This window comes from Cololabis saira, chromosome 24 (assembly GCF_033807715.1).
Source record: "Cololabis saira isolate AMF1-May2022 chromosome 24, fColSai1.1, whole genome shotgun sequence".
NCBI classification, from domain to species: Eukaryota; Metazoa; Chordata; class Actinopteri; order Beloniformes; family Belonidae; genus Cololabis; species Cololabis saira.
In genome coordinates, this window is record NC_084610.1 from 5981257 (window position 1) to 6008642 (window position 27386).

A 27386-nucleotide genomic window follows, 5' to 3' on the forward strand; every position below is an offset into this window, starting at 1 on the left:
TGCCAAAAATACTTGACATTATTTGCGTGACGATAGATTTGTGAACAAAAGAATGACGTGCAGGAGTGTTCCAGCCTGGCGTGAGCAAGTCATCCAGAGGCTCTTAGATGCAGACAAAATATAGTGACATCAGATTCATGAAGACTTCGAAACACAGAGAAGACAATGGAAGAAGTGACGTGCTGCAGTCAAAGTGATTCTTCCTGCTTCCAAGGGTTCCTGCTCCAAAGGACAAAATGTGATTTATGCACTGCGACTCGAAGACTTGGTTCATTTTCATTTTAATGAGCTTGAAATTGGAGTTTTCATTCACTTCCATGAAAAATGAAAGCTCAGCAAATGTTGGTCATGATTAGAGGACCAGCAGGGATTGTATTTTAATGATTCTCCAGATTTCTCCTCTATAATGTAAAATAAAAAGTGGAGCTGTATGTCCTTTTTAATATCTTTAAGATCAACAGTGAATTATGCGTTCAAATTACGAGCGCCCCAAGCTACAGTAACTTCCCACGTTTATTTAAAGCTCCTGCCTTTGAAATCACCGCTGCAGCGTGTTATAAACATTGTTTACAGCCCCCGACAGATTTTTCCTTTCACTTGGATCCTTAGCGAGCTCTGGGTCACACACTGTGTATACATATTCAGTTTTTGGTATGTCCTTCAGCAATACTCACACTCAGTTTAAGAGTTCATATTTTAAGAGCTTGACATGCCGCTGAAGTGAATTACGCCAAAGGCTTTTCACGAAATGTGGTTGTATTAGTTTGGCCGTGAGAAATGACAGCGGCGATGGTTCATGGAGTCTGAGTCTTTCCCCAGAAGTCCTGTGTGTGTTTACATTAAGTCCTGTGGGTTTATATATATATATATATGTATATAAGTATGTGTGTGTGTATTAATTGTGAAACAAAAATGACTAACCTGCTAACTCTCGTCTCTCCCATCAGCCTCCTACTCCCCAGCTGCCATTGAAGCATGTAGAGACACCGGTAAGTACAGGCTCATTTTAAGTCTGTTCATTCGCAAAAGATGTTTTTATTTGTATTTCCAGCGATCATGTATGTTACGTGCCGCAGACGCTTTCTAGACTTAACCTGCAATATTGCTGAGATGCCATTTGTGATCCGGATAGTTTTTCTGGTGGAAGAACGTAGATGCACAAATCCATCTAACACCAAACCTCACTCACATTTTTGGTGGCTGAATGAGAGCAGCACTGCCAGAACAGCATTCATGGAAGAGTGGCGGCAAGTACGCCCGGCCAAATAAAATATGAATATTACAGACAAACAACTGCTGGCTAGCAACCACATTTTGACTGACAAATGGATCGTAGTCGGTGCATAACAGTATGTGACAGCTTTTTAATTTATTTTTTTTTGCATGATGATAAACCATGGCATCCTGTAGATCATTTTTTGTCAGCTTTATGGCTGGTTTTGTCAGACAATTAACAGATTTTAATATAAAATAAAGCACTACATTAATTGAAACATTTATCACTGAGGTGTGTTTGCAGTGACATGTTTGAGAAGCATTTGGTGCAAACATATTTTGCATCACCATAATTACGCAATGGTTTGGCCATTGCAGTGGTGCGGTTCAGCCGGTGAATCAGTCTCGTTGTTTCTTGTGTCTCTCACACATGCACACACGCACACACAAACACACACACACACACACACACTTTGAGGCCTAAATATTAAAACTGTTGACTCTTAAGCCCCTATATGTGTTCTATCCGTTCTTGTAAAATGAAGAATGTGGCCAACTTGGCCAGCCGGTCACGTCATGAAAATCTTCTCCCGTGAAATGGGCCTGGTACCCCATCCATTCATTATCATTTTCACTGGGATAGAACATACTGGGGGAGCTGGGATTTATGGGATGGCTCATGTCAGAGCATCCTAGAGCCACTATTCAAAGAAACCCCAGATGGCTGCAGAATTCCTTGGATCAACATATTTTTTTTTCACAAAACCAAAAATATTCAGTCTTTGCTACTCTATTGGAAACCATCTTGGATGTCCCGTTAATTCTAGTCTTTACCTACAGTACAGTACGTCATATGTTTTGTGTCTCTGATTGGTTGCATGTCTATCCAACGGCGTCCAAAGTCAGTTTTCTTAACTGTGTCCATTCGTACTGCCACCTGGGAGTCAAAGTCGTAGCTTTCAAAGGAACAAAACTATCTATTTGTGTCGCAGAGGAAAAGAATCTGGACGGCTGGCCGAGCCAGAAGATGGCAGTACCAGGCAATGTTTACCAATCAGAGCACAGAGTTGAGACGTCCATAAGGACTGCTCTCTCTATACTGAACAGGATTATACAACACATTATTTAACCCTTAAAAATGATGACATACAAGTTCTTCAGAGCAGATAATCGGACATATAGTAGACGCACGAGTGCTTTATTGGTGGCAGCATCTCACTTAGTGAAGGTATTTTCAACTGTGCCACTGACAAGGTCAGTTTATGAAACCTATCGGTCATGAGCTGTTTAACCTCCTCTCAAGAGCTTAGAAATATTTGGTGCATTAGCCATTAAAACATAAAAACTGAGGTGACATATGTTGCTCCCAGCTCGTCGCCAGAAACCAATGCCAAGGACTGGCCTGAGACCAGGTATGAATATTTTCCTTGACACTGCTAAACTATGAAGGCTGTGGGCATAAGCAACAAAATAAAAGGGATCACAGCTGCTGCTAATGTAGAAAAAACGGGACTATTATTAAAGCCAACAGGCAGAAAACAGGTGGAATTTGTTTAGATTGTTTAAGATTATAAAAAGAGACTATATCTTCATTCCTCTTCTCGAGATAATATCTACTCCAAAGATAAAGGCGGTCCTGTTTTTTTTCCTTTCCCTTTCGTTGGTCCGTGTTTGCGTCAGACATCGCCTAAATGTTTAGATCAGCTGTAGAAATAAGAGGGTGACTCAGAGCTGGATTATAAACACCGGTCGGCCTGTGTACACCAGCCTGTATGGAGATTGATGCACATTCAGGGCAGGACAAAAAATGCAAAGGACAGAGTTTGACAAACAGAAAATGAATTACAAGAGTGAATCCCTCAGCTTTACATCTGACATTTAAAGGAAGACTCAAACCTCCACGTTCATTCATTCGTTGGTAACCTTGACCGCAAAAAGTGTTTAGTTGTAACAAACTTACTCAACTAAGTTAGTGTTTTTCAGTGATGCATGTTTGTCTCAATCTGTCCCACAATACACACTCTTAGTTCTCCATCAGTATTCTTAAGGTCGCTTTTTAAATGTGTTATTCCCGTGAAAAATGTATACTACACATCGTGGTACCCAGCTAATTGTGCTAACAACAAAATAAAGTATTTACAAGTATTTGACAGGAAATTAGTCAGAAATATGATCACGGGAACACACTGATCACAACAATAAACAAAGAAGAAGCGGATTCAACTGGAATGCTTTGACATTTTTTTTGCGCTTTGTCATCGTGACATTAGGTTGTTGTTCCAACATCTAGCTAACATCCAACTAACATTTTTAGCTGCCAGCAAGAAAACAAGCTGAAGTGTTCACAGCTGTATTTCACCGCAAGTAACAATAAATTAATCGGAATTAGGAGTTCTTGAACATACTACTGAGCATAACAATGAACACTGAGAAAATGTATTATGCTTCAGACTTTGTAGTTGCTCTTTGTCATTGTGACATGTGCATATACCGAACATCTAGCGTTGCTGTATACAGTACAGACCAATACCAATGTTTGGATACACCTTCTTATTCAAACGAAAGGGGAAGTGTGTCCAAACCTTTGGTCTGTACTGTAGTCCACAGTCCCTATGTAAAAAGTTAAAAACAATGTCAAAAACAATGTCTTGAGTTCAACTACTGAATTTTCTGAAAATAATCGTAGTGGTGTTCACAGTTTCATCCTGTGCGCCCAAATAAATCATAACAGCATATGTATCATTACAGTATGCCCTTTTATACCCTATAATATCATTACCATACAGACATATGTGATATAATATCTGTGATCAAATAGAAAGAACACTAATGTCCGTGTTATGTGTTGCTCTTTTCACGTCACTACATTTTTGCTCCACAGCCCATAAATTGGTCAAAAACCACCAGTTTAGAAAAATATCACCATCAAAAATGTATTAGATAGCCTATTATTATTATTAACATGCCGCTGCTGTAACTACCAAGATGTCCTCAAAACAATTACAGCAATGTTGTGTTTACGACTTAAAAAAAACCCTCTTAATCTAGAGGGATAAATTACCTTTGACCATCAGACTGCTGTCAGACCTGTTTTTTTAATCACATAATCTGGTTAATCAGTAAACTTTGTGTTCTCACATGTTCGATACACATTTCATTACATGACAGTGTTAATAACAAACATTAAGCTTTTTAATAAAAATTAACTTCCGCATACAGTCAAACGTTAACCAAAACTTATTTTGTTGGTCTTTTATGGCTAATCTCAGTCTGTTCCATCTATCTTTTTCTTCGCTGAAGGGCTGTAAATGAATCTGAAGTAGGACATGTTGGTACATGTTGGTACATCCTTGGTCACCTGGGCCTTATTGTTGTAAACTACTTAGCGCAATGCATTATAGCATTTCTGAGTGTGCTTTATAGGGATTAATAATTTACACTACATATTCATACACTACTTAAAAATGGCGACAGTGGATTGTAGCGTATGTTACAGCTAACTTTAGCATGTCAATGTTACACAAAAATCAATCAACAAGTTATAGTATTTACAGTTGCGTCATGTATTTAACAGCAAATTCATGGTAATTGTGAGTGCTGGAATGTACTGAAGATAACAATAAAATACAGGCATTATGGTTGCTCAATTTAGCTTGTTGCTTCAACATCTTGCTAACATTTGCTTATCCACGAGTAAACAGGCCAGAATTTTTCAAAGCTGTATTTTCAGTCTGAAAGATTTAAGTAAGTTGTGTTTATAAAAAAATTTATTAAAATTGTCACTTTAACCAGACGTTTTACCAAAACGTTAGCTGCAACTACAGACAAAACTCTCAAATTTCCAAAAACATCAAAAACTGGGTTGTGGTTGTCACTATTTACAAATGTTTTATTTGTGTTGTCTTATTTTATGAGGCTGATTTTTTTTGTTTCATGTCAATAGTAGTATTCGTTAGGGATTTTTTACATTCATGGATTTTTTTACATAGAAATTCAAATTTGCTGTGGATTCTGTGTCCATTCTTCATTCCAGGTGTCATCGTCATGAGGGGTTTTCCACACCCCTTGTCCGTCTGTGTGTGCGTCTCTTTGTGGTGTGTGAGTGAAGAAGGAAGTGTCGATGGAATGCTTGTTTGGTTAGTCTATTCAGGATATATCCACAGTGGTTTTGGGTCAAAATGCCTCATTGTAACCATAATTGAGCCAGTGTGGGGCCTGTTGAGGGTAATCCAAGTGCAATAAGGGGATTTTTTTTCATCACTTTTTGGCTCGGGTAGAATGGAGCAAATATATGCATAAAGGTTCCAGACGCAGTAAGGGAAAACAAAGTCAACAGACTCTGAGAAAACATTGGTTTGTTGTTAAATATTGCTTCTATTTCTCATTCTCTGCATTTGCAACCTGTTTCACCATCCTGAGGGGTAATTAGGGTAAAACATGTGCATAAACACACTGTACGCAAGCACGAGGCATGGAAAGAATGGGAATCTGTACAAGACACAGAGGGGAGGAGAGTCAAAAATAATGAGAGATAATGACACAGAAGGGGGAGTACTTCCAAAGATCACAGAGTGAGTGAGTGGGAGAGGACGAGGAAGAAAGCAGACGACAGTTGAAACGGGAGAAGATACAGAAGTAGATGCATCATGGCATGTTACATAATCGCTGATCAGATTTGGCTCAAACGGGACAGCCTGCAGTGTCTTTTCTTTTTGTTGTGATAATAAAACCGGCGTTCTTTGTCACAGACCTCTCACCACCTGGATAATGCTTGGACATGTAGAGAAGGATAAAACTGGACTTTGGTTTGGATTTCAAAACAATCATCTGACAAGATTTGAATTTCTAGGAGTAATCTTAGTGAAAAGGTGGTAAAACAGTAGTGTCTTCAGTCGTGATTGTAGCCATGCATCTGGCCAGCTCCATTCGACGGCGTTTTGCCCACCTGCGATCCTCCTGGAGGTGGAGCACAGGGTTCGTGTTAGGCAAGGTGAGCCATGCAACATTTATGAACGATGTATTCAGAATCGTGGCACTGATGTTCCTAATCAGGATGTTTTAACTGTAAAATACGAATCAGGTGTTTTCATGTTGACTGATCTGCAGTCATGCCGCTATTGTTGCTACAAGCACGTGCCGGCCCAACACCCTTGCAGCTTCATGTGGACAGGCTGTTTCATTTTGCAAACATCGCAGGCTGAGGTCTGTGGAGCATCTGGTTCCTGCCAGAGAATTATGCAGCCGTTCTGGCTCAGGGGGGCTGTGATTAGCTTCATCTGTGAGGAGCTCCTCGGCTGCAGGAGGGAGTGCAACCGGCTGTGTGCTTAACCTTGAGTGTTGATTACAGACATCACTATTAAACTGCTTAACCAGTAAAGCCGTCTGTCAGGTCAGAGCCACGGCACATTCAACTGTCTGTGCTTGTTCCTTCCTCTTTTTGATAATTATTTTCTTACATTTGTTGCAGATTTGACTGCTGTTCAGCACGAAACCATGTGAAAAAGAAAAAGCTCAGGTTTTTTCATGACACAACTTTATAAAGGTCTTAAAATGAGAGAAATGCAGCCTCAGATGATGAGCGATTAATATATGACAGTGTGCCATTATTCCTTTTTTGATCAAATGTTGCCACGTATCTCTTTTAACAACCAGGAATTGCTTCACAGTCCTATTTTATAAATCAACAACCCTGAAACCAGCTCAAAAAACTAGAGTGGACCTCATAACAGAGGTGACTGAAGGAGTTATGGAAGTGGTGATGGATAAGGAATGACTAAGAAAACTCAGCATTCTAAAAAAGACTTGAACTCCAATCCTGTAGGGGGAGACTCTGAGAAAATTCAAACGCCACTTGGTGCGGCTTTAAATAATTATGTAAACTTTGACTGTCCTTTTCTTTACATTTATAAAATCACAGTACGCATATAACCTACAGGACTGTCTCAGAAAATTAGAATATTGTGATAAAGTTCTTTATTTTCTGTAATGCAATTAAAAAAACAAAAATGTCATACATTCTGGATTCATTACAAATCAAATGAAATATTGCAAGCCTTTTATTATTTTAATATTGCTGATTATGGTTTACAGATTAAGATTCCCAGAATATTCTAATTTTTTGAGATAGGATATTTGAGTTTTCTTAAACTGTAAGCCATGATCAGCAATATTAAAATAATAAAAGGCTTGCAATATTTCAGTTGATTTGTAATGAATCCAGAATGTATGACATTTTTGCATTACAGAAAATTAAGGACTTTATCACAATATTCTAATTTTCTGAGAGAGTCCTGTAGCTTTTATGTTTGTTTGAGTTTGTTTGAAACAAAAAAACAGAGACCTGACTTTAGATTTATTCTTTCCATTTAAAAAAGAATGGGTTGTGATGTGCTGGAGCCTTTCCCACCTGTCAACCCGCAACAACTGAAGCTCACACTCACAAAAATCACTAATCACCATGATTTTCATGTCGTTTGGAACCTGGGAATTCTCAAACACGCCCAAGGAAAACATGTTAACTCCAAACAGGGAGAAACATCGATTTGAGTTGCAGTGCAAACCACCACACCACCATTCTTCCATTCTTCAGTTGGAAAAAATATACTCACATTTAATGACATGCAAACTGTTTTATTAATTCATATTCACATATGAAGGTTTGGAAGGGTTTTTTTCTCAGAGTCGCTTGCTGGAGAATCTTGTTGATAGCAGAGTGGACCCTATTCAGAAAAACTAATCTTAGCAGGGGATGCTGAATCATGACACCATCAAAGGCCCCAACAGAACTTCCTTGTGATTCTGTTGACTAATTTTCTGTCTTTAATGACTCTCTTGGAGTTTCCATGCCACCACTCTTCATTAATGTAGGAATATACTATATTTATTCGGGGAAACTCCTTGTGGAGCTGCTTGAAGTCTCTTAAATCTCCGGGGCAGCCTTTGTGAAGAGCTCTGCGTAATACTGAGGGAGGATTCATCCCAACCCTTCTCCAGACCAACATCATTCAATTCAATTTTATTTGTATCGCGTCTAATACAACAAAAGTTGTCTGTAGACGCTTTCCAGAGACCCAGAACATGACCCCAGAGCAATTATTACATAAACAATGGCAGGTAAAAACTCCCCTAGTGGGAGAAAAGCCTTAAGCCAAACAGTGGCAAGAAAAACTCCCCTTTAGGAGGGAAGAAACTTTGAGCAGGACCAGGCTCATAAGGAGCCAGACTGGGGGAGTCGGGGACGTCAGCAGCACACAGCAGGCAGGTGGAAGCAGCAGCGGACATACATTGGCATTGAGGCTGAAGTCTTCCCCAAACATCTGAACCACTGCCTCCTCTCTTGTCTAATGTAACTCGACCTAATGATCTGGACATCCGGTAGCAGCCTTTCATTTTTTGTCTTGTTTGGTGGCACACTGGAAGAAGATCTGGTGTCACACTGATGTGGACTTCTTTTTTCTTTTTGGGATTTTTGACCTGGATCTCAGTTGAAGGAACATCCCTGGAGGTGCTTGCATTTTCTAAGTCCTTTTTTCCTCTTCTTTCCTCTTACTTCAAGAGGACAATATCTCAAGGGAGGGGGCAAGTCTTTTTCCTCTTCCGTCCTCATCCTCCTTCATTTTTGAGGCTGAGATCTCTGGTGGAAATTTCACTACTGGGCCTTTCTAAAGGAGACTTTACTTCAATAATCCTCCTTTTTCTTATAATGAGATGCTCTTGCGGTTAGGGTTCTCGTCATCTATCCTTTTTCTTTTTAATGCAGCTTGTTGTTGCTTTTACATTGGTTCCCAGACACTGATTGGAGTAGCTCTTTGGTCTGTACTTGTGAATGCCGCTACCCGACAACCTCCTCATCTCTTGCAGGTGCCTTCTTGATGGATGTCTGGTCTTCAGACGCTGCCTCTGAAATCAGTTTGTTCTCCGTCCGTTTTAACTCACAGCAGGGCTGTACGTGTACGCCAGCATGCAAGAGGTCCATCAGAGGCCACACTGTGACAGAAGCAGCTTATTGCTCCCAAGAGATGCATCTACATGAACAATCCTTCAATTCTGAAGGATGATGAACGCTTTAGCTACTTGGTGTAATATTGGCCATATCTCTTAAAGCTGAAGAAGGAAGGCCTGTCTTCTGGACCTTACCTTCAAGCTAATGTCCAGCTGTTCAAATTCCTGACTTGGATGCATCTTGTAGGTCAGAAATGTGTTGTTTTGTGCTTTTTGGGGGTTTCTGGCTTTCTGGAGTCCAACAATTCCTCTTCTCCAAAATAATGCATAAATCCCATCGGGGAAATTTTGACTGCTGTTTTCTCAAAGACAAGAGTATAATGTCAAAACAGTACTTAAGAATCATGGTTTACTAGATGTTTTGAAATGTTCTTATTGCACCAGAATGCAATGCTGACATCATCTTGATTACATGAAAAAAAAAGAAAAAAAATCTTTCTGGAGGAAATCGAGAAAATTTATTTTATCCGGAATAAAGTGTGATTATGATTCAAATGATGCATATGGATATCTGTTGTTTTTATATGAGAGTCAAATCATATTTATGTTTTTTGAAGCTGTTCCCAGTGCTGCTGTGGTACCTAGTTCACACATTTACAGAAACAGTCTACAAACACAATTCAATCTCTCCATTAAATTACATTTGTGGCCTCATATGGACAAACAAAAGAAGTTTGTTTTCAGCGTAGGTGAGGCAAAATTGAATTTGAAATACTTTGCGGTATAGCATCAGCCAAAATACAAGAAAACGCAACATCATGACATTTCACAAAACAAGGTCAAAAGAGGAAAACATGACGCTTCACAAAATACAGCTTAGAAACAGAAACCCAACGATATTTCTCTGAAACAATGTGCGTTCTTTTGCTCACCAGGGGTCCGCGAGGTCCTGCAAAAGCGTGGAGATAAGGCGAAAGCAGTCACGGTAAGGCAGTCTTAACAAGCTATGTTGCATGTAGATGCAGAAAAAATCCAAAGATATGAGAAAAGATGTAGGATAAAGCAAATACGTGGCCATTCAAACTTCATTAAGTTCTGAAAACCACTGTAATCCTGGCCTCTTTAAGTGTGTCTGTTTCTCTTCCCTACCAGTCAATAAACCTGATCGCTGCTTGGCCAGGGAAACAGGTTGCATAATATCAGCAGAGGTCATGTCAACAGTCAGGGAAGGAATGTAAATCTTTGGCCTTCCAAGAAATATACGGGCGAAAAGCGGGAGTTTACATTTGATCAAGTGGATGTTTGCAATCAGCTCTGCCGTTAGTCCCCTTAGAGAAATCGGAGAGTTTTGAAAATGTTCTCACTGCAGCTGTAAAAATGACTAACAACACATGAAAACAGAACATAATGGGGGGGTAACTGTACCAGAAGCTTCTGTTTCTCACTCAAGAAGAACATATTTGATGCTGGCCACCAAAAGCTGAAGCTGTGAGGTGGAAACATGCACTACTTTGACACAAGTATGACACAGTTTCATTGTGCCACCCCCCCTGCAGGAGTCAGAGCGTGGTTCAGACCATGGAGGAGAGCTATGAGGTGGACCTGGTCTACATCACAGAGAGGATCATCTCTGTCTCGTTCCCCGGCAGTGCCGAAGAGCGCAGCTACACCAACAACCTCAAAGAGGTGGCGACGATGCTGCGGTCCAAGCACGGAGAACAGTACATGGTGAGAGATGTCAGACCACAGTGTTCGTCTGAACTACACTGCAAAAACTCTTTTATTTGTCTTATTTCTAGTTAAAATGTCTCATTTTTAGTCAAAAAAAAATCTCATTATACTTAAAACAAGACTCATCACTGGAAAAAACAACAATTTTTACCTGTTTCAAGTAGATTTTCACTTAAAACAAGTAGAAAAATCTGCCAGTGGAACAAGATTTTTTTGCTTGTAATGAGAAGATAAATCTTGTCCCACTGGCAGATTTTTCTACTTATTTCAAGTGAAAATTTACTTGAAACAGGTGAAAATTGTCAAATAACAAGTTATTTTTCTGGTAATGACTTAATAATTTTAAGTGTAATGAGATTTTTTGACTAAAAATTAGACATTTTAACTAGAAATAAAACAAATATTCCTATATAGGTAAGAATTTGAGTTTTTGACAGTGTAGTGCATGTACTGTATGTAGGAGGGTGCTGGCGTGGTATTGGTCTGCATCGATCAAACAATTTAAAATTTGGTTTAAGAACTATCTAATGCTTAAAGGAAAGCTGGAAGGACAGATGTGGATCATCATATTAATGGAGGAAATGTTATAAAGAAAAAAAGAAACTCTTGATTGGACCATAGGGCAATGAGCAAAGGTCATGTGATCTCATGAGTCCAGACGTACCATGATCCAGAGTTATGTAGCATAACAACCACGTAAAGGCAGTATTATGATTGGAGTTTGTCCGGTTGGTCAAGTTTGAGTCCAAACCAGGAAATCCTGAACGACCAGGTTTAGACATCATTTTCACACATGGATCGGACACCAAGTAGTTTAGACCATAACTGTAGTCATGATCTTTGCTGGAGCAGACCGGTGAGCTCATCAGAACAACTAATCAATACAAATGTGTGCTGTAATCAAAGCTAAAGGTGGTCCAGTGAAAGGAAGTGACTGTTTCATAGATATTTGTTCTGTCTGATTTCAGGTCCTCAACCTGAGTGACCAGAGGAACGACTTGTCAAAGTTAAACCATAAGGTACTGAAACTTCATCAGCTGCATTATTTCTGTGTCATGAAAACAGAAACATGTGTATGTGGATTGCTTAATCGCCACACTAACTAAAGCCAAACCATGCATGTCTATTAACAACTAGCACTAATCATAAATGTTGGATGCCTAACCCCAAACAACCAAACCCAGCCAGGTCCTTTTTGACACAACTGGACAGGTTTCTCTAGATCTGACTTTGATACCGGTGCATGGGGATAGAAACGGCATTGGACAATCTGTCAAAGAAGTGAACATGTGATGTTGGCAGAGTGACAACCAAGCAACAGAAAAAGAAAACACAAAAACTACATGGGAACCACACAATGACACATTTCATAGCTCTGACCATTTAGTGTATCCCTCAGGGACCCTTATATTTCGGGCCAGTCCCAATCCCCCCCTAGTCCTACTTTTCAGCCCTACCCCTAAATTTTGCGCGTTCCCGTGAGGGTAGTGGTGTCCCAATTCCTCTTTGCATCTAGGGCTAGTGGGCATACCGAGGGTTAGTGTGTATGAATCTAGCCCTTCACAGCTAGGGTTTTTGGATGCTGACTTCTCGACTGAGGGCCTGAGAAAAATTCCCAGAATGCTTAACGTCATCATTTGCAGACTGAATTAAACAAAAAAACATGGCGGACATTTCTAATTTTTAGTGAATAAAATCAATATTTTGAGTGAGTTTCTGCATAAAAATGCATTTTGATTACATTTCTAGCGAGAAATATATATTTTACTTTCATAATATTCACTCAGTGAATGTACATAATCACTCGCTCGTTTTTTCAGATCTCGCCAGAATAAAGGTTGATTTTTTGGTTCTGCGTTACACCAACGTAAAGCCTACGGCGTAGAGTACGCAGCGACGCGCGCCGTATGGCGCGCGTCGCTGCGTACTCTACGCCGTAGGCTCTGCTTCGATTTAACGCAGAACCATAAATCGCCAGCAGGCCGTTCTCATCCCGAAAACATAGGATCAAATTTCCTAACAGGCGTTATTTGGATAAACTGAGCCCAGGTTGGGGATCTTAACTTACTTTTACACCTGAAAAAATATTAAAACTTAATAAAGTGGCATATTAACAGCGCTACAGCAGAAATGAAAACAGCTTCTAGCTCTCAGCTTCCTGATATGGTGTGACGTATGTGCAAACATAACTACGCAGTCGCTTACGTACCCGAACGTAAACCACGCAGTGACGTAGCAAGTGGTGTCCCAATCCCTAGGGAACATTACAAAGCCCTACTCATTTTTAGGGCTAGTGGTAGAAAGTAGGGGGTGTATTGGGACTGGCCCTACGTCCACAAAGGGGCCCCTGATACTTAAACCATTAGAGACCAATGTCATTTGCCCATTGCAAGGCCCCACTTTCACTGCACCCACATAGCCATGCTGGCTGGGACTGGGCTGGACGGGGATCGGTTCTCTGGGCTAGCAATCCCATTTTCCACTACGTGTTACCTTCTTTTAAGCGTTTTTCAACACATTTGTGCAATATTGCTTACGTGCTAGTTTGCAAACGTTTTAATCTGACAAATTAGAACAACGTGCATTGGCATGTTATGGTTTAGTAAGATAGGCATAGGCAAGGATCTTTTCCAGACCTAAAGATGAAACCTGTGTCTGAATAATCCTCAGGTTCTGGAGTTCGGCTGGCCAGATTTCCACGCTCCACCGCTCGACAAGATATGCAGCATGTGCAAGGCTATCGACATGTGGCTCAGTGCAGACGCACGCAACGTGGTGGTACTGCACAACAAGGTAAAGCGAGAACGGCGAGAAAATAAACCAGGGGACGGGGGGGAACACGGCAGTAATGTGTGGAAACATTTCTCTGGCTGTATGTTGTGACTTCCTGTAATCCTTTCATCGCTGTGAAGCTGCCAGAAACTTCCAGGAAAAACTTTTCTCCCTTATCTTTTCATCCTACAGGTTTTTGACTGCTGACCTTAAAAATCTCAAATAATCAATAGTTATTCTGTTCTCATAGTTTTGGCTCTCATTCCTTCTCGTTCAAACATACATTACCCCACTGTGTTTTTAGTTTTCGTCCAGATCAAGATGAAAAAGCTAAATTAGATTCGCTCCTGGAACCAATTTGTTGCCTTTTGGAGCCCGACTGATCAGTGTAAACAGTCAGGGGGGGATCAAGATTATTTCATGTTATTTATAGTTTCAGCTTTTGGGTTTTTAAATATAAGTCAGTCAACTTAATCACCAGTATCACGTTTAGAGTGGATTTGTTTAGATCAACACAAACACCGTTCATTCCTTTGAAATGACTCCTGTTTCAAATAAACGTCTCGGCTCCACATCTTGAAACTTGACGGGTCTTGTTGTCCGTTTGCAGGGAAACCGAGGTCGGACCGGGGTGGTGGTGGCTGCGTACATGCACTACAGCAACATATCTGGAAGGTATCAAGCATGTTGTGATCCGTGCACGGATCCAGCTACGCACTGACATTCAGCATTACGTCGTAACTGGCTGAGTAAAGTTTAACCGACACGCTTCAGCAGAAGATTTCAGGCTGTCAGTAATGAAAATTGCTATTTAAGTACTCTGATCTTTCAAATCTCTTCCTCGCAAAGAGTTTTTGTAAGGACGGGAGCAACAATCCATCAAAGTTAGACCTTAAAGTCTGGCACTTGAGCAGCCTCAATAATTAACACTGACTTTGATATTTTAGCTGAAGATTTCACCGTGGCCAGCTTATTTTACTGGCACGGTCAGAATAATCACTGAAAATGTCATCATCCTCTAAAGCAACCATAGTTGTGTTGGTGGGTCGGAGCCAGGTAGACTTTAATGTAATTCATAAATGAAGACCAGATCTGTGAAAATGCTGCAGGTTTTACCAAGTAAAGGCTGTTGTTGACTCTTCATGTTCGTCAGTTTTTCCTGGTGTGGTCAATAAACACGACGCTTACGTAACTTTATGTCCCGCAGTGCTGACCAGGCGCTGGACAGGTTTGCCATGAGGCGCTTCTATGAAGACAAAGCTGTCGGCCAGCCGTCACAGAAAAGGTAAATCATTACCTCATTACCCCTTTTTTTATCTGTTTTTGAATCTTATCATGAAGCCAGAACAATTGTAGCAAGGCAGTATATACAGTATATGTATGTATATGTATATATTTTCATAAATAAATAAAGTACAGAGTCCTATTTGTTCAGCCTATTTGGAATTCCTCCTTCTTTGAGAGATATTTTCCTCTCATAGGTTGAAAAACATCAACCTCTGTGGTCAGTTTCAGATAGTACGTATATGCTGCGCTAGTGTTCAACAGTAACCTGCACAAAGTGGAAAAACTCAGCTTTTGAAAAGCAAACTTCTTCCTGTTGTTTGACCGTGGAGTGAAATGATACAGGCTCCAGGTGGAGGCTCTTATCAAAGCAGCTTTGAGTAGAATTAGTCAACTCATTTATAAAGATTTGTACTTCTTTGTGCTGAACAATGGGGGGATCTTTCAATACCTACCAAGCGCCAACCGTCTAACTTCCGGACTGAGGCTCATGCAGAATTACACTGCAAAAACTCAAAATTTGTCTTATTTCTAGTTAAAATGTCAAATTTTTAGTAAAAAAAAAATCTCATTACACTTAAAACAAGACTAATCACTGGAAAAAAAAAAAAAAAACAATTTTCACCTGTTTCGAGTAGATTTCAAGATTTTTTTGCTTGTAATGAGAAGATAAATCTTGGTCCTACTGGCAGATTTTTCTACTTATTTCAAGTGAAAATTAACTTGAAAAAGGTGAAAATTGTCAAATAACAAGATATTTTTCTGGTGATTAAGTGTAATGATATTTTTTTGACTAAAAATGAGACATTTTAATTAGAAATAAGACAAATATTCCTGGTAAGATTTTGAGTTTTTGCAGTGTAAGATCTGTTGCAGTTCCTCGACTGACCACCAGAAACTGGCTGCAAAAGCGGGGCGATCTCCATGACTCCCTTTTTAAAATGTCCAGCTATACAACAGAAAATAACGTATTAACAGCCTGGTTCCCAAAACCCTTTTGGACTCAATCGTTTGATTTCACATCCATAACAACTGAGTGGTGTTTTTTTTTTTTTTTTTGTAACACATCAGGAAGGTTTATATGAAGCATTTATTACTTACATGATTGATTGACAGTCGGCTCAGCCAATGGTTGGCCGTTATCCTCATCTGTAGTCTTCGTGCTTCTGCACTTAGCAAAGTAGCCAACCCTTTGTGGGCGTGTTCCCATTGGCACCATGGCTGCACCCCGTACGAAGAGAAACAGGGTTTAAAACCAGTCTTCAGACACCAGTCGGTCACGTGACCCAACGCTTCTTCCACTGTTTTTAACAGTGTCTGATTTCTACGGAAGAGTATTAGGGCCAGGCAGGAGAAAAAATATTTGTGAGGGGAAGATTTTCTTTTTATTGTGCACTTCGAGAAAAAAGTCGAAATGTCGAGAAAAAAGTCGAAATGTCGAGAATAATGTCGAAATACAATTTCAAGAATAAAGTCGAAATATCGACATTAATGTTGAAATACAATTTCGTTTTTTTTCGTTCTTATTTATTTCGAAAAAAACAAGAAAAAAGATAAGAGAAACAAATACAGGTGGGCATTCTGCCACATAAAGAAAAAAAAAACACATCAAAAAACATATTTCAGTTACATGTTCGAAAAGGAGTGGGAGGAAGTATAAATTTATTTAATCCCACCCCCTTTCCACAACTAAACATAAATTATATGCCTGTATTTACGCTTTATACTCTACACTAATTTGTTTTTTCTGAACATTTCAACTTTATTCACAAAATTTTGACTTTTTTCTCGACATTTCGACTTTTTTCTCGAAATTGTACTTCAACATTGATCTCGATATTTCGACTTTTTCCTCAACATTTAAACTTTTTTTTCGACATTTCAACTTTTTTTATCGAAGAAAAAAAAAATCTTCCTCTTCTAAAATATTATTTTTATTTTTCTCCTGACTGGCCCTAATACTCTTCCGTAGATACCTGACAGAAAAGCGAGTGTAAACTTATTTTAGGCTTAGGAGAAAAGTGACCTCAGTCTCTCTTCTTTTACGTAGCTAGCTAAGAAACTACTGGATTGCTTGAAGCCGTCAGTGCAACTTCACGCACAGTTTTAGTTTCCCTAACATTGAGAAGGAAGGTTAGACTTCTGTATAACCTTGTGTAAACTTTCTCCAACCACGGGCTACATGGGCTTCGTGCCGGCCGGGCAGCTCCCACTCAAGTCTCAAGCACACTGAGAGAACTTGCAAGAGATGCATGTCGCCCAAAGCCATCCAGTTTCAAAAGCATTTGGGTGTAGAAATTCTTTCCTGTTTCCTGGTGCTCATCTCCAATTAAGTTTTAATTGAGATAATTGTGAAAAATGTTGGAGCGCAGAGAGAAGCAATCTGTCTTGTCCGTGTGACGGATTCCACCAGCGTCTCCAGGGAGGCTGCAGTCCACGTTGGAAGTTTATTTCTGTCAGCAAATCTTCCCTCAATCGCTCCGAGATTTAAAGGGGTGTGTTTTGACTGCTTTCCATGAATTAAGAGAAAAGTAGTGAAGGACTGTAAATCCCAAACCAGAGTGGGTCGAAGCATCCCAGATAAAAAGCGATATATTATTTTGAATACAGTTCATTCGAGGGCGACTGTTTTCCCAGTTATCTTCCCTTGAGTCATAAATCTGCTCCTACTATATAATTATCCTTCTACCTTATTAGATAGCCGACTGTTTAAAGGCCTGACCCTTCAAGAGTCTTTATCTGAACTTTTCAGAGGCTTAACAACAATTCATCTCGTTTCTAGTGAATTAGACAAGCAGCCATTCCTTAACACGTCTATAGGCTTGCCCTCTGCCTCGCCGCTATTTCCTGCTTTGGGTATAATTATCTCTGCCCCTTGAGTCTGCGAGTATAATCGTCTGGAGTTTGTGACATTAACATGAGGAACGGGAGGGAAGCAGAGAGTCTGCCGCTGCCACGAAGGATACGTCATATGGTGTAGTACGCCGAGTGTTTCAGCTCCGGCTTTTGTCACATTCACCGACTTGAACGTCGGAACAAAATGTCAGGAGAGTTTCTTTTTTACTTGTGCACTCTTTGTACCTTGGAGACGGGCTTGAACACCAGTTTGAACACCAATTTTAGTAGAAGTAGTTCTGTTATGTGAGTCTAAACAAGTATTTTCGGTGACTGAACAAGAGCGAATGAATGAAAACGGGGCAAATAAGGTATCGTTGTAGCACTTTTTACACTGAAGGATGACGTCTGTGTGTGTTTTGCGCGGCCCATGGATGCGTTAGATACCTCTCTGTCTGCCATCTCGCTCCTACTGCTTTGATTGGCCGTTCCAAGTTCTCCAAGTTCTCCAAGTTTGGTCTCATGCGCTCGGGAGTTCATACTTGGCAAGTACAACTCAGGAGCACTCACTTCAGAAGATGGGAGGAAACATTTCTATTGTTTTTATATTCCAGTTAAAGGAGAATTGAACTTAATTCAGCTGACGGAAACACGAGGACGAGCATCAGCTAAAGAGTCAAAGATCTGTTCAGGATGATGCTGTCTTGCTAAAGGCAAGATCGTGACGATGTCTCATCACGCATGTACTGTAGCTACAAGTCCCCACCCCCCCCCCCCGGAGTTTCTAACACGACATCCCAGGTCGGGTTAATTGAATTTCACGGAGGCCAAACCATCTGCTCGCTGACAGCAGAGCAAGAGAGCGTCTGCGCGCTGCGACACGGCGGTCAAGGTTACATTTGGTACCATTATCGTTATCATCATTAACAACCAGACCACACTAACTCAACAGACCCCCAACCGGCCTCTGCGCACCGGCCCGCTCCCACGGCTCTGCGGTGCATGCAGCTCACTTTATATTCAGAGTGGCAGTCCAACGAATTCATGAACCTTTACTATGTAATCCTGCCAGAATGTCTCCCGGTATGATCACGTATCAGGGCAAGAGAGATTCCTCTGTTTCTATGGTGATTTTGAGATATATTTTTATTATAATACATATTAAATAGTTTTGTTTAATAATTATAGACCTCTTTCATATGCCAGCCAAAGCTAGTCAGCACAGTTTGTACCCCACCCGTTCACACACATTACCATCGGTACAGAATGTACCGAACCAATTGCAATGTAGTGGGGTTTATGCAGTACTGGAGTTGAGGGGGGATGAGGGGGGATGGCATCCCTCCTGAAATAAAAACGGTCAAAATCACCCCCCCTGTAAAATTGCCATCCCCCCTTTCCATCCCTTATGTCATTTCATCAATGAATGTGGTTTTACTGCTATTTCAACATTTAGAGTCATCACCAGAAAAATAACTTATTTGACAATTTAACTCCTGCTTCAAGTAAATTTTCACTTAAAATAAGTAGAAAAATCTGCCAGTGGGACAACATTTATCTTCTCATTACAAGAAAAAAAATCTTGTTCCACTTATTTGAAGTGAAAATCTACTTGAAACAGGTGAAAATTGTTGTTTTTTCCAGTGATGAGTCTTGTTTTAAGTGTAATGAGATTTTTTTTTACTAAAATGAGACATTTTAACTAGAAATAAGACAAATATTCTTGTTAAGATTGTGAGTTTTTGCAGTGATCCATTTTACTTATCCTGTGAAGGACAGAGTCATATTGATAAGTTCAGAAAAAAGTGTTTTTTATTGTTGTGTTTTGATGTATTTGATGTAAGTCCAGTGGATATTTAAAGCTTACAGAAGGCTGCATTTAACTGCTGCTATGTCATTCCTGCAGTATTTCTGCAGGTGTTTTGGTCAGTGCTATTATTTGTAATATATTATATTATTTGTAATCAGCACAAATGATCTGTCCCCATATGATAAAATCCACCATCCCCCCTGATTTTTTTTACAACTCGAGTACTGGTTTTATGTGATGACTCTGGAAAAAGACAGGGTGTCAGATCCTGCTCTGATTGAAGCTGCGAGGCGTGGACTGATAATACCCAAACATTTTCTATCTTTTCCGCAGGTATGTGCGCTACTTTAACGGCCTCCTGTCCGGCCACATAAAGATCAACAACAAGCCCCTATTCCTGCATCACGTCATCATGCACGGCATTCCCAACTTTGAAGCCAAAGGAGGTGAGCGCCTGCAGAGAGACGTCAGTCTCCCGGTGGTCCTGAATGCATTTCAACGTCTTTGTTTCCGTCCCTTCGCAGGCTGCCGGCCCTTCCTGAAGATCTACCAGGCCATGCAGCCAGTCTATACGTCAGGAATATAGTATGGAAACTTTTCTTCCAGTTCAGAGTGCTTTGTGTTTGAATCCAGGACAAAACTGAGCCCGAAAGGGAATTAGCTGAAATTAAAAGACCTTTATTGTCTCTGCTTGTGACAGCAATGTGCAAGGAGACAGCAACACCAGTATCTGCATCACCATCGAACCAGGACTCCTCCTGAAGGGAGACATCTTGGTAAGGTTTCCCTCGAGCCGGGGACTAGTCTTCCCTCAACTCCTCTGACAGCAGAGTCACATGGCTTCCTCTCCTGTTCATCACAGTTGAAGTGTTACCACAAGAGGTACAGGAACCCGACCAGAGACATGATATTCAGGGTGCAGTTCCACACTTGTGCCATCCACGACCTCGGCGTGGTTTTTGGGAAGAGCGAGCTTGACGAGACCTCCAATGGTAACTGCTCTTTTTCTGAATGGGGCAAGTTAACAGTTCATTCATACCAAACTTACTGTTTACAGCCAGAACAAGCCGGAAAACATTCATATGTGCTGCAGAATATTGATGACTTATTTCTGATGTTTCGGAGTATCGGATCAAATCTGAGATTGTTTTTTAGTATCCAGTAAAAAGAGTTAAGCTTTGGTGCAGGAAACCCTGTTTTCCTCAGTCCTGCAGTAAACGGAGCCCTCTGCTGGTGAAAGCAGCTCATTATTTATTCACAAGTAAATAACAGAAAACCCTTTTTCTTAAAAGAATGCAAATAAACAACACGGATTGTAGTTAAAAATGGGAAGTAATGAGTCTCCAGGCGTGTTGAAACCTACTACCTGTTCTTAGGTTTCTGCTGTTTTATAAAAGTGATTTTTGAACTTTGTGTCTTTGTACAGATGAAAGGTTTCCAGAATATGGGAAGGTGGAGTTTGTCTTCTCATATGCTCCAGAAAAAATCAGAGGTAATCCACTGAAAGCATTTTTTTTCCACAACTGAGCAGAGAGATGACGTCAGTCTGGAGTGTGGAGCCTTTTTTCTTAGCGAGACTGTGACTGATATGATCTCAGAGTGGGTTTTTCTCGTCTTCCTCAGGGCTGAGCCACCTGGAGAACGGGCCCAGTGTTTCTGTGGACTACAACACCCAGGATCCCCTGATCCGCTGGGACTCGTACGAGAACTTCATCCACCGCGGCGAGGACATGGTCGACGGAGAGCACAGTACGTCGCCTCTTCCTTCTAAAAATAAAAAAAACTAAACCCAAACAAAGTTCAAACACTAGATGAAACGATTCCTGACCTAACGATAGCTCGGGCTTGGGAGCTCTGGGCCGATTCACCAACATGTTCTTAAGAACGATCTTAAGAAATGTCTTAAGATCTAAAATTAAGAAGTTCATAAGGAAGTTCTTAAGTGCAATTCCTCAATATTTTCTTAAGAACCGTCTTAAGAACTGTCATTTCTTACGAATTTCTTATTTTCCCTACTTAAGAACTTCTTAAAATATGTCATTGCATTGCACACGCCAACAAACAACATTTATAGGTAGTTTGCGTCTTAACAGCCAGTCACTCACTAAACATGGAGAAGGAGAAGAAGAGATGCAGGAACTTTTCAAGGTTATGGTGGATGAGATTAATGTGCAAAAAAAAATATTATTGGGGAAATTAATAATAATTAACTACCACGCTAACAACTAACATGCTAACAAACAGTTAACAGGCTCTTTGTGTAATTAATTACAACGTATATCCTCAAACTATGACCTACTAGTCTAAACTTGTCTAAAATGTGTTGAAAAAGGTGATATTAGAGGCTTATTATTATTATTACCTTTTCACAGAAGACATTATAAGACAGGTCAAGGTTGTCTTAAAGTTAAGAAAAAAGTCAAGAACAAATTTGAGAACTTTTATTTCAAGAATACCATTTATTCTTAAGTTTTTTCTTAAGAAGAAACTTAAGAAGAAAGTTGAGAAAATACTTAAGAACTTTTTTGGAGAATATGACTTCTTCTCCTTTTTCTTCTTAAGACTGAACTTAAGAAAAAAATGACACTTAAGAAGAGTTTTTTTCTTAAGAATGTTTTGTGAATCTGGCCCCTGGTCTTTTCTCGACTGAAGATGAGCCCTGTATCCATGAGGCCCACAACGTCCTCCTCCCTTGACCTGTCAGTGGAGCCTTTAAATAGCTGCTGCAGAAATAGGGGGGCGTCAGCCGCCCCGCTACTGGCTGCCCCCTCTCCGGGGGGGGTGTAACCTGAAACACCCACCGGGCCCGGCTCTCCAAGTGCACCTCTGCTTCCGTGCCAGGGGTCCGGGAATTTGAAATATAGTCATCCCCCATCTGCCCCGAGACAATAAAAAGTGAACCTCCAAACTGTTCTAGTCACACACTCTTAATTATTACACCTTGTTAATTAGTATAATATTTTTTTCTTTGTGCCGGAAATGAGGAGAAGAGATTGAAAGGTTCCCTGTAGCTCCTGAGGATCTGCCGGGTCTTATGCAGTCCCTTGGATCCCCTCGGTGATGATGAGATCAATGATTACAGCTATAAAGTGCACAGAAAAAGAAGACGTACTCACTCCGAGTTGAGTCAGGACTTGGCAGCCGTTCTGCTGCTGCATCCACTTTTATGGACGGGACCTTTTTTTTCTTTTTTTTTTCCTTTTTATGGCAAAGATCCATTTCATTTTTATGCACGTCCCCAGAGAACCATTGCAGTAATTGCTGTGTTGCAAGAAGGTCAGCGGGAATCGCCAGGATTGCAAGTTTGATCCTAATTGATTGGACGGCGGCGTCCGCAGCACTCAGCAGAAAAGCCTCTCGGCCGGTTCGGTCCTTTCTCTAATTGCAGCCTTCGCTCTTGCGCTCGGACGTGTGAATCTGGACGCTGGGAGGAGGAATGCGGGGGTCAGACGCTGCAAGGTTTGGACAGATCGCGGGGAGTCTTGATTGTTTTGGAAGATCCAACAATGAGAAGTTGCCAGAAGCTGATTCAGTAAAATTGTGGCAAATAAGAACTGGCGAGTCCATTTCATTATTTGGAAAAAGTACTTAATGACAAGAGAAGCATTAGCTTGGGAGTAAGTCAATCACGTGTAAAACGGGCCGATACCCCAAAGCTAAATGAATGAGTGTCAACGAGGGAGCGGTTTATTTTTACACGCCGCTGCCCAACGGACTCGACCTGGACCTGTTTATTTGTCTGGGTGTTAAACAAATGCTTCATCCCCGTATCTTCATGCGTCTGAGGACTCTGCTAACGCTTCCCGCTGCCATTTTTATCCCCTGACCTTGGAACTGCTCGTTGAGCGGACTCGGTGAGAGATGGGTGTCTTAAACGGGTGTGCAGGATTGGGAAGCTCAAAGTTGTCAAAGGGAATGTCATGCACGACCACGCGGGGGAACCTGAGCAGAAGAGTGTCCCGAGCATTCAGCGTTTGGGTTTTGTGCACAAAGACGCATGTACATCTGTTTTTGTCAGCGTTACATGAATGCGTGATGGTGCGTAGGCCTATAAAGGGTTAGTATATGTTTTTATGAGGCACGCAGTGCACCTTGTGTATTTCGCCTTTGCTCCACTGGCAGCCCTGCGGTGGAAGCAGCTGTCGACCCGGAGGTCAGAGGAGTCAGGAGGGCAGCGTTTAGGGCTCCGAGGGGGTTTGTGTGCGACTACAAGCAAATATGCCTTTGAGAGGCATCAGAAAGCGGTACATGATTGCCATCCAATAGGGAAGGAGTTCACAGCCACCATCGCGCCCTTGTTTATTTTTTTATTTATTCAGGTTAAGATTACAGGGACAATGCACATTCATAAACATTTCTGTAAATGTGCCAGTTTAGCCATCCTGGCTAATTTCAACCGCAGTCCCTGGGCAGGTGTGATGGCAACTACAAGACTTACAACAATACATTAAAACAAGGACAACAACACTGTACACTTCATAAGGGCACAGAAGAACACATAAAACACTTAAGAATAAAGACAATAAATACGTAAAACATTAAACAAATAAAACACGCTTCATGTTATTTGGATATGGTCACACACTTGATTGTCTTTTAACCATAATTTTAACTCAATTTTAAATGAATGATATGTGTCATTGTTTCTGATATACTGGACTGTCTCAGAAAATTAGAATATTCTGTTAAAGTTCTTTATTTTCTGTAATGCAATTTAAAAAAAAAAAAAAAAAATGTCATACATTCTGGATTCATTACAAATCAACTGAATTATTGCAAGCCTTTTATTATTTTAATATTGATGATTATGGCTTACAGTTACGATTAAGATTCCCAGAATATTCAAATTTTTTTAAATAGGATATTTGAGTTTTCTTAAGCTGTAAGCCATGATCAGCAATATTAAAATAATAAAAGGCTTGCAATAATTCAGTTGATTTGTAATGAATCCAGAATGTATGACATTTTTGCATTACAGAAAATAAAGGACTTTATCACAATATTCTAATTTTTGAGACAGTCCTGTATGTTGGCAGACTGTTCCATGTATGAGATGCTCTTACTGAAAAAGCTCCAAGATCAGTCCTCCTCCTAGGTATTATGCAGTCCCCTCTTACTGCAGACGACTATTGTCAGTTGTTTTCTGCTTAATAAAAGCACTAAGAGGGGGAGGGGCTAAGTTGTGCAGTATCTTATAGACAAGACAAGCATCAGTGAATTTGATAAGATTATCCCAACTCAACCCTATCGTACCTTTCTGCAATGCTAGTTCACACAGCTCCCATTTAGCTACCGTTACACCTCAGTCTCCACCCAGTGAGGTCATGCCGCAGACACAGAAAGAAACTTTACACCGTTACACCTTCGTGTGCGTCACACAGCACAGCAGGGGGGAATGAAGTTGCTGCAGAGGCAAAACAAACTGTAGCTCCTGGTGGTTCCTTTTATCTCATGCTCTCTTTGCACGGCTGCCATAAAAGTCTCCTCATGCATAATCACCGATATAACGGACAGATGCACTTGTTTTTTTATGCTTGGGATCTAATGGTTTAGTTTCACATTAACTACCCACCAGGGGATCAGCGAGCCATCCCATACCAGCTCCAGGCAGCGAATCAAGCACAATCGCCATTTAGCTTTTTTTCCCCCTTTTTTTCTATACTCGACCGCTTAAATCTATAATTAGCATATTGAACAGTTGAACAGTTGCCTGGAAAAACACAGTTTGAGCTTGTTAATTGTGAGCAGACTGCACACTGCAAAACACCCCCTCTAGAAAGAAGTCTATTACCCCATAAATCTAGTTAAAACTGTCTTATTTTAAGCGAGGAGCTGGTTTCTGCAGTGCTTGATGTCCAGATGAGGAAACGTCAGTATCTCGCTCACAAATATGGATTTAAAGAACAAACCTTGAATTCAGTCATTCCGTTTAAAAGCCGCTGTTTGATGACGCTTGAAAAGGCTTAATTTTCTACATTAAGTGAAGTTTGACATTTCCTTTGTACATTTGTTATGTTACGTCAAGGATTACAACATTAAAGAAAATTACAGACTTTAAACTTGCCAGCTTCTCTTGAAATAAGGTCTGAACTGTTATTACTTAATCAAAGTATTATGACTTCATGCGTGCCGTTTTTAGAAATGTTACACCGATGCAACACCTTTTACAGGTCTGAGGGCTTGTTTGGTGCATTTAAGAGCTCTGAATCATGAAATGCATGTCATTAAACGTGAGCGTAACTAGTAATGGCTGATGATTAAACCCGCTGATGCTCCGAGTGCATGGAGTTTTTGCTGTAATGGTTCCCTGAATCTCCGGGAAATGACAACCACCACTAAAAGCAGTGTTTAACCACATGAGGATGAGCGTGCGGGTGCCTCCTCCTGTGTGTGTGTGCGTGTGTGTGTGTGTGTGTGTGTGTGTGTGTGTGTGTGTGTGTGTGTGTGTGTGTGTGTGTGTGGTGGGCCCAGCGGCAGCTCAGGCCGTCTTCCCTGTTCACCGCCCTCCTCCCATATTTGGCTGAAGCCGAGCCCTCAAACATGTCTGGAATAGCTGGATAGAGACGGACGGAGACAGATAGTGAGACAGACGCAGAGAGGCTGAGCAGGCGAGAGCAGACCTCTCTCAAACCTCCGTTTGTAAGCCATAGATTGGATTTTTTTAAACCTTTTTTTTTCCTTTTTTAAATTAGTGAAGTTAAGGAGAGATTGAATGAATGAAATAAAAAACAAGGAACCAAGAAGAGCAGCTGGACAGCTCTAACTGGTGAGTATGAGGTCTTCTAATTATCACCAGCTACTTTCTTTATCTGTTAAAACCGCTGTGGAAGTCAGTGTCATTGTCTTAGCGGCACATGTTCAAACAAACTTTATTAGTTGATCATTTTTGCTGTGCATGTATGATTTTTTCTCCTCCTTCAAGAAAGAAAGTGTTTCTTTTCAAACAAAATGACAAAAGCGCAGCATTCTGTCTGTTTGGGGCTCCGCACACAAGAGTCTGTTTGCCTGTTTATTGCGTTTCCATGCCAACGTTGATGCATCCTGCGTGTTTGGCGCCTATATGGCACAAAATGAGTCATGGAGCGAGCAATTTGTGTGTGGAACATTTTATGAGCGGCCTGCAATTTGGGTTCACCAAAACTATTCGGGACTTTGATTGGTAACTTCATGTGTGCTGCGGAGAGCTCGGACTGGGACACAGAACATTTAACATTTAACAAAAAGCCCCTGGATGGGGTGTTTAAGTTAGGAACTTTATGTGGCAAGGAGAAATGCATTAAAAGAAGTGGCCTCTTGTGGTTTCACTGACCAGATTGCACCAAAAATTACTTCGTTCTTCAATGGTGCATTGAAGAAAAGGAGAACATGTTCAGTTATGTTATTTTCTTGTGGCATATCCATAAAAATGGAGCACAGTCAGCTATTTTAAAAGCAGCCTGTGTGTGTCTTGCATGAGCCCATAATGCTTCCAGTTAGGCCTCTTGCTGACAGCACAGTGAGCTGCAGCAGCAGGTTCAAATCCCAGTCCTGGAATCCCTGCCGACTCGCTCTTCATCTCTTAATTCCTCCTTTCTCCTACTGTCTGTCAAGATGCCTCCGTGCAGCTTCTCCCTACGTCCTCCCCTTTGTCGTCATTCCCTCGGCCGTTTACTCGCTTAACATCATCCCTCGTATTTTTGGAAATCTTCTCTTTCTCAGGAAAATCCCCCAACAAATTTAGATGTGGAGATTCATAGCAGCAGCCCGTATGTGAAGGCAGTGGGATGAAATGTGATTGGTTGATGATGTCAGAAGCGCC

The 27386-nt window shown here is 40.8% G+C and overlaps 1 protein-coding gene across 1 annotated transcript in view; it reads left to right on the forward strand.

Annotated features, from left to right (window-relative positions):
- The window catches only part of tns1a (tensin 1a), a 116449-nt gene that overhangs the window by 64913 nt on the left and 24150 nt on the right, over positions 1–27386 (forward strand). Inside the window, exons 5-17 of the mRNA XM_061716067.1 lie at positions 948–989; positions 10092–10141; positions 10713–10884; positions 11856–11906; positions 13558–13680; positions 14270–14334; positions 14867–14944; positions 19922–20034; positions 20113–20173; positions 20289–20364; positions 20451–20580; positions 21015–21080; positions 21212–21337. Coding sequence (XP_061572051.1) covers positions 948–989; positions 10092–10141; positions 10713–10884; positions 11856–11906; positions 13558–13680; positions 14270–14334; positions 14867–14944; positions 19922–20034; positions 20113–20173; positions 20289–20364; positions 20451–20580; positions 21015–21080; positions 21212–21337 — 1153 coding nt within the window. The remainder of the gene's footprint in view (positions 1–947; positions 990–10091; positions 10142–10712; positions 10885–11855; positions 11907–13557; positions 13681–14269; positions 14335–14866; positions 14945–19921; positions 20035–20112; positions 20174–20288; positions 20365–20450; positions 20581–21014; positions 21081–21211; positions 21338–27386) is intronic.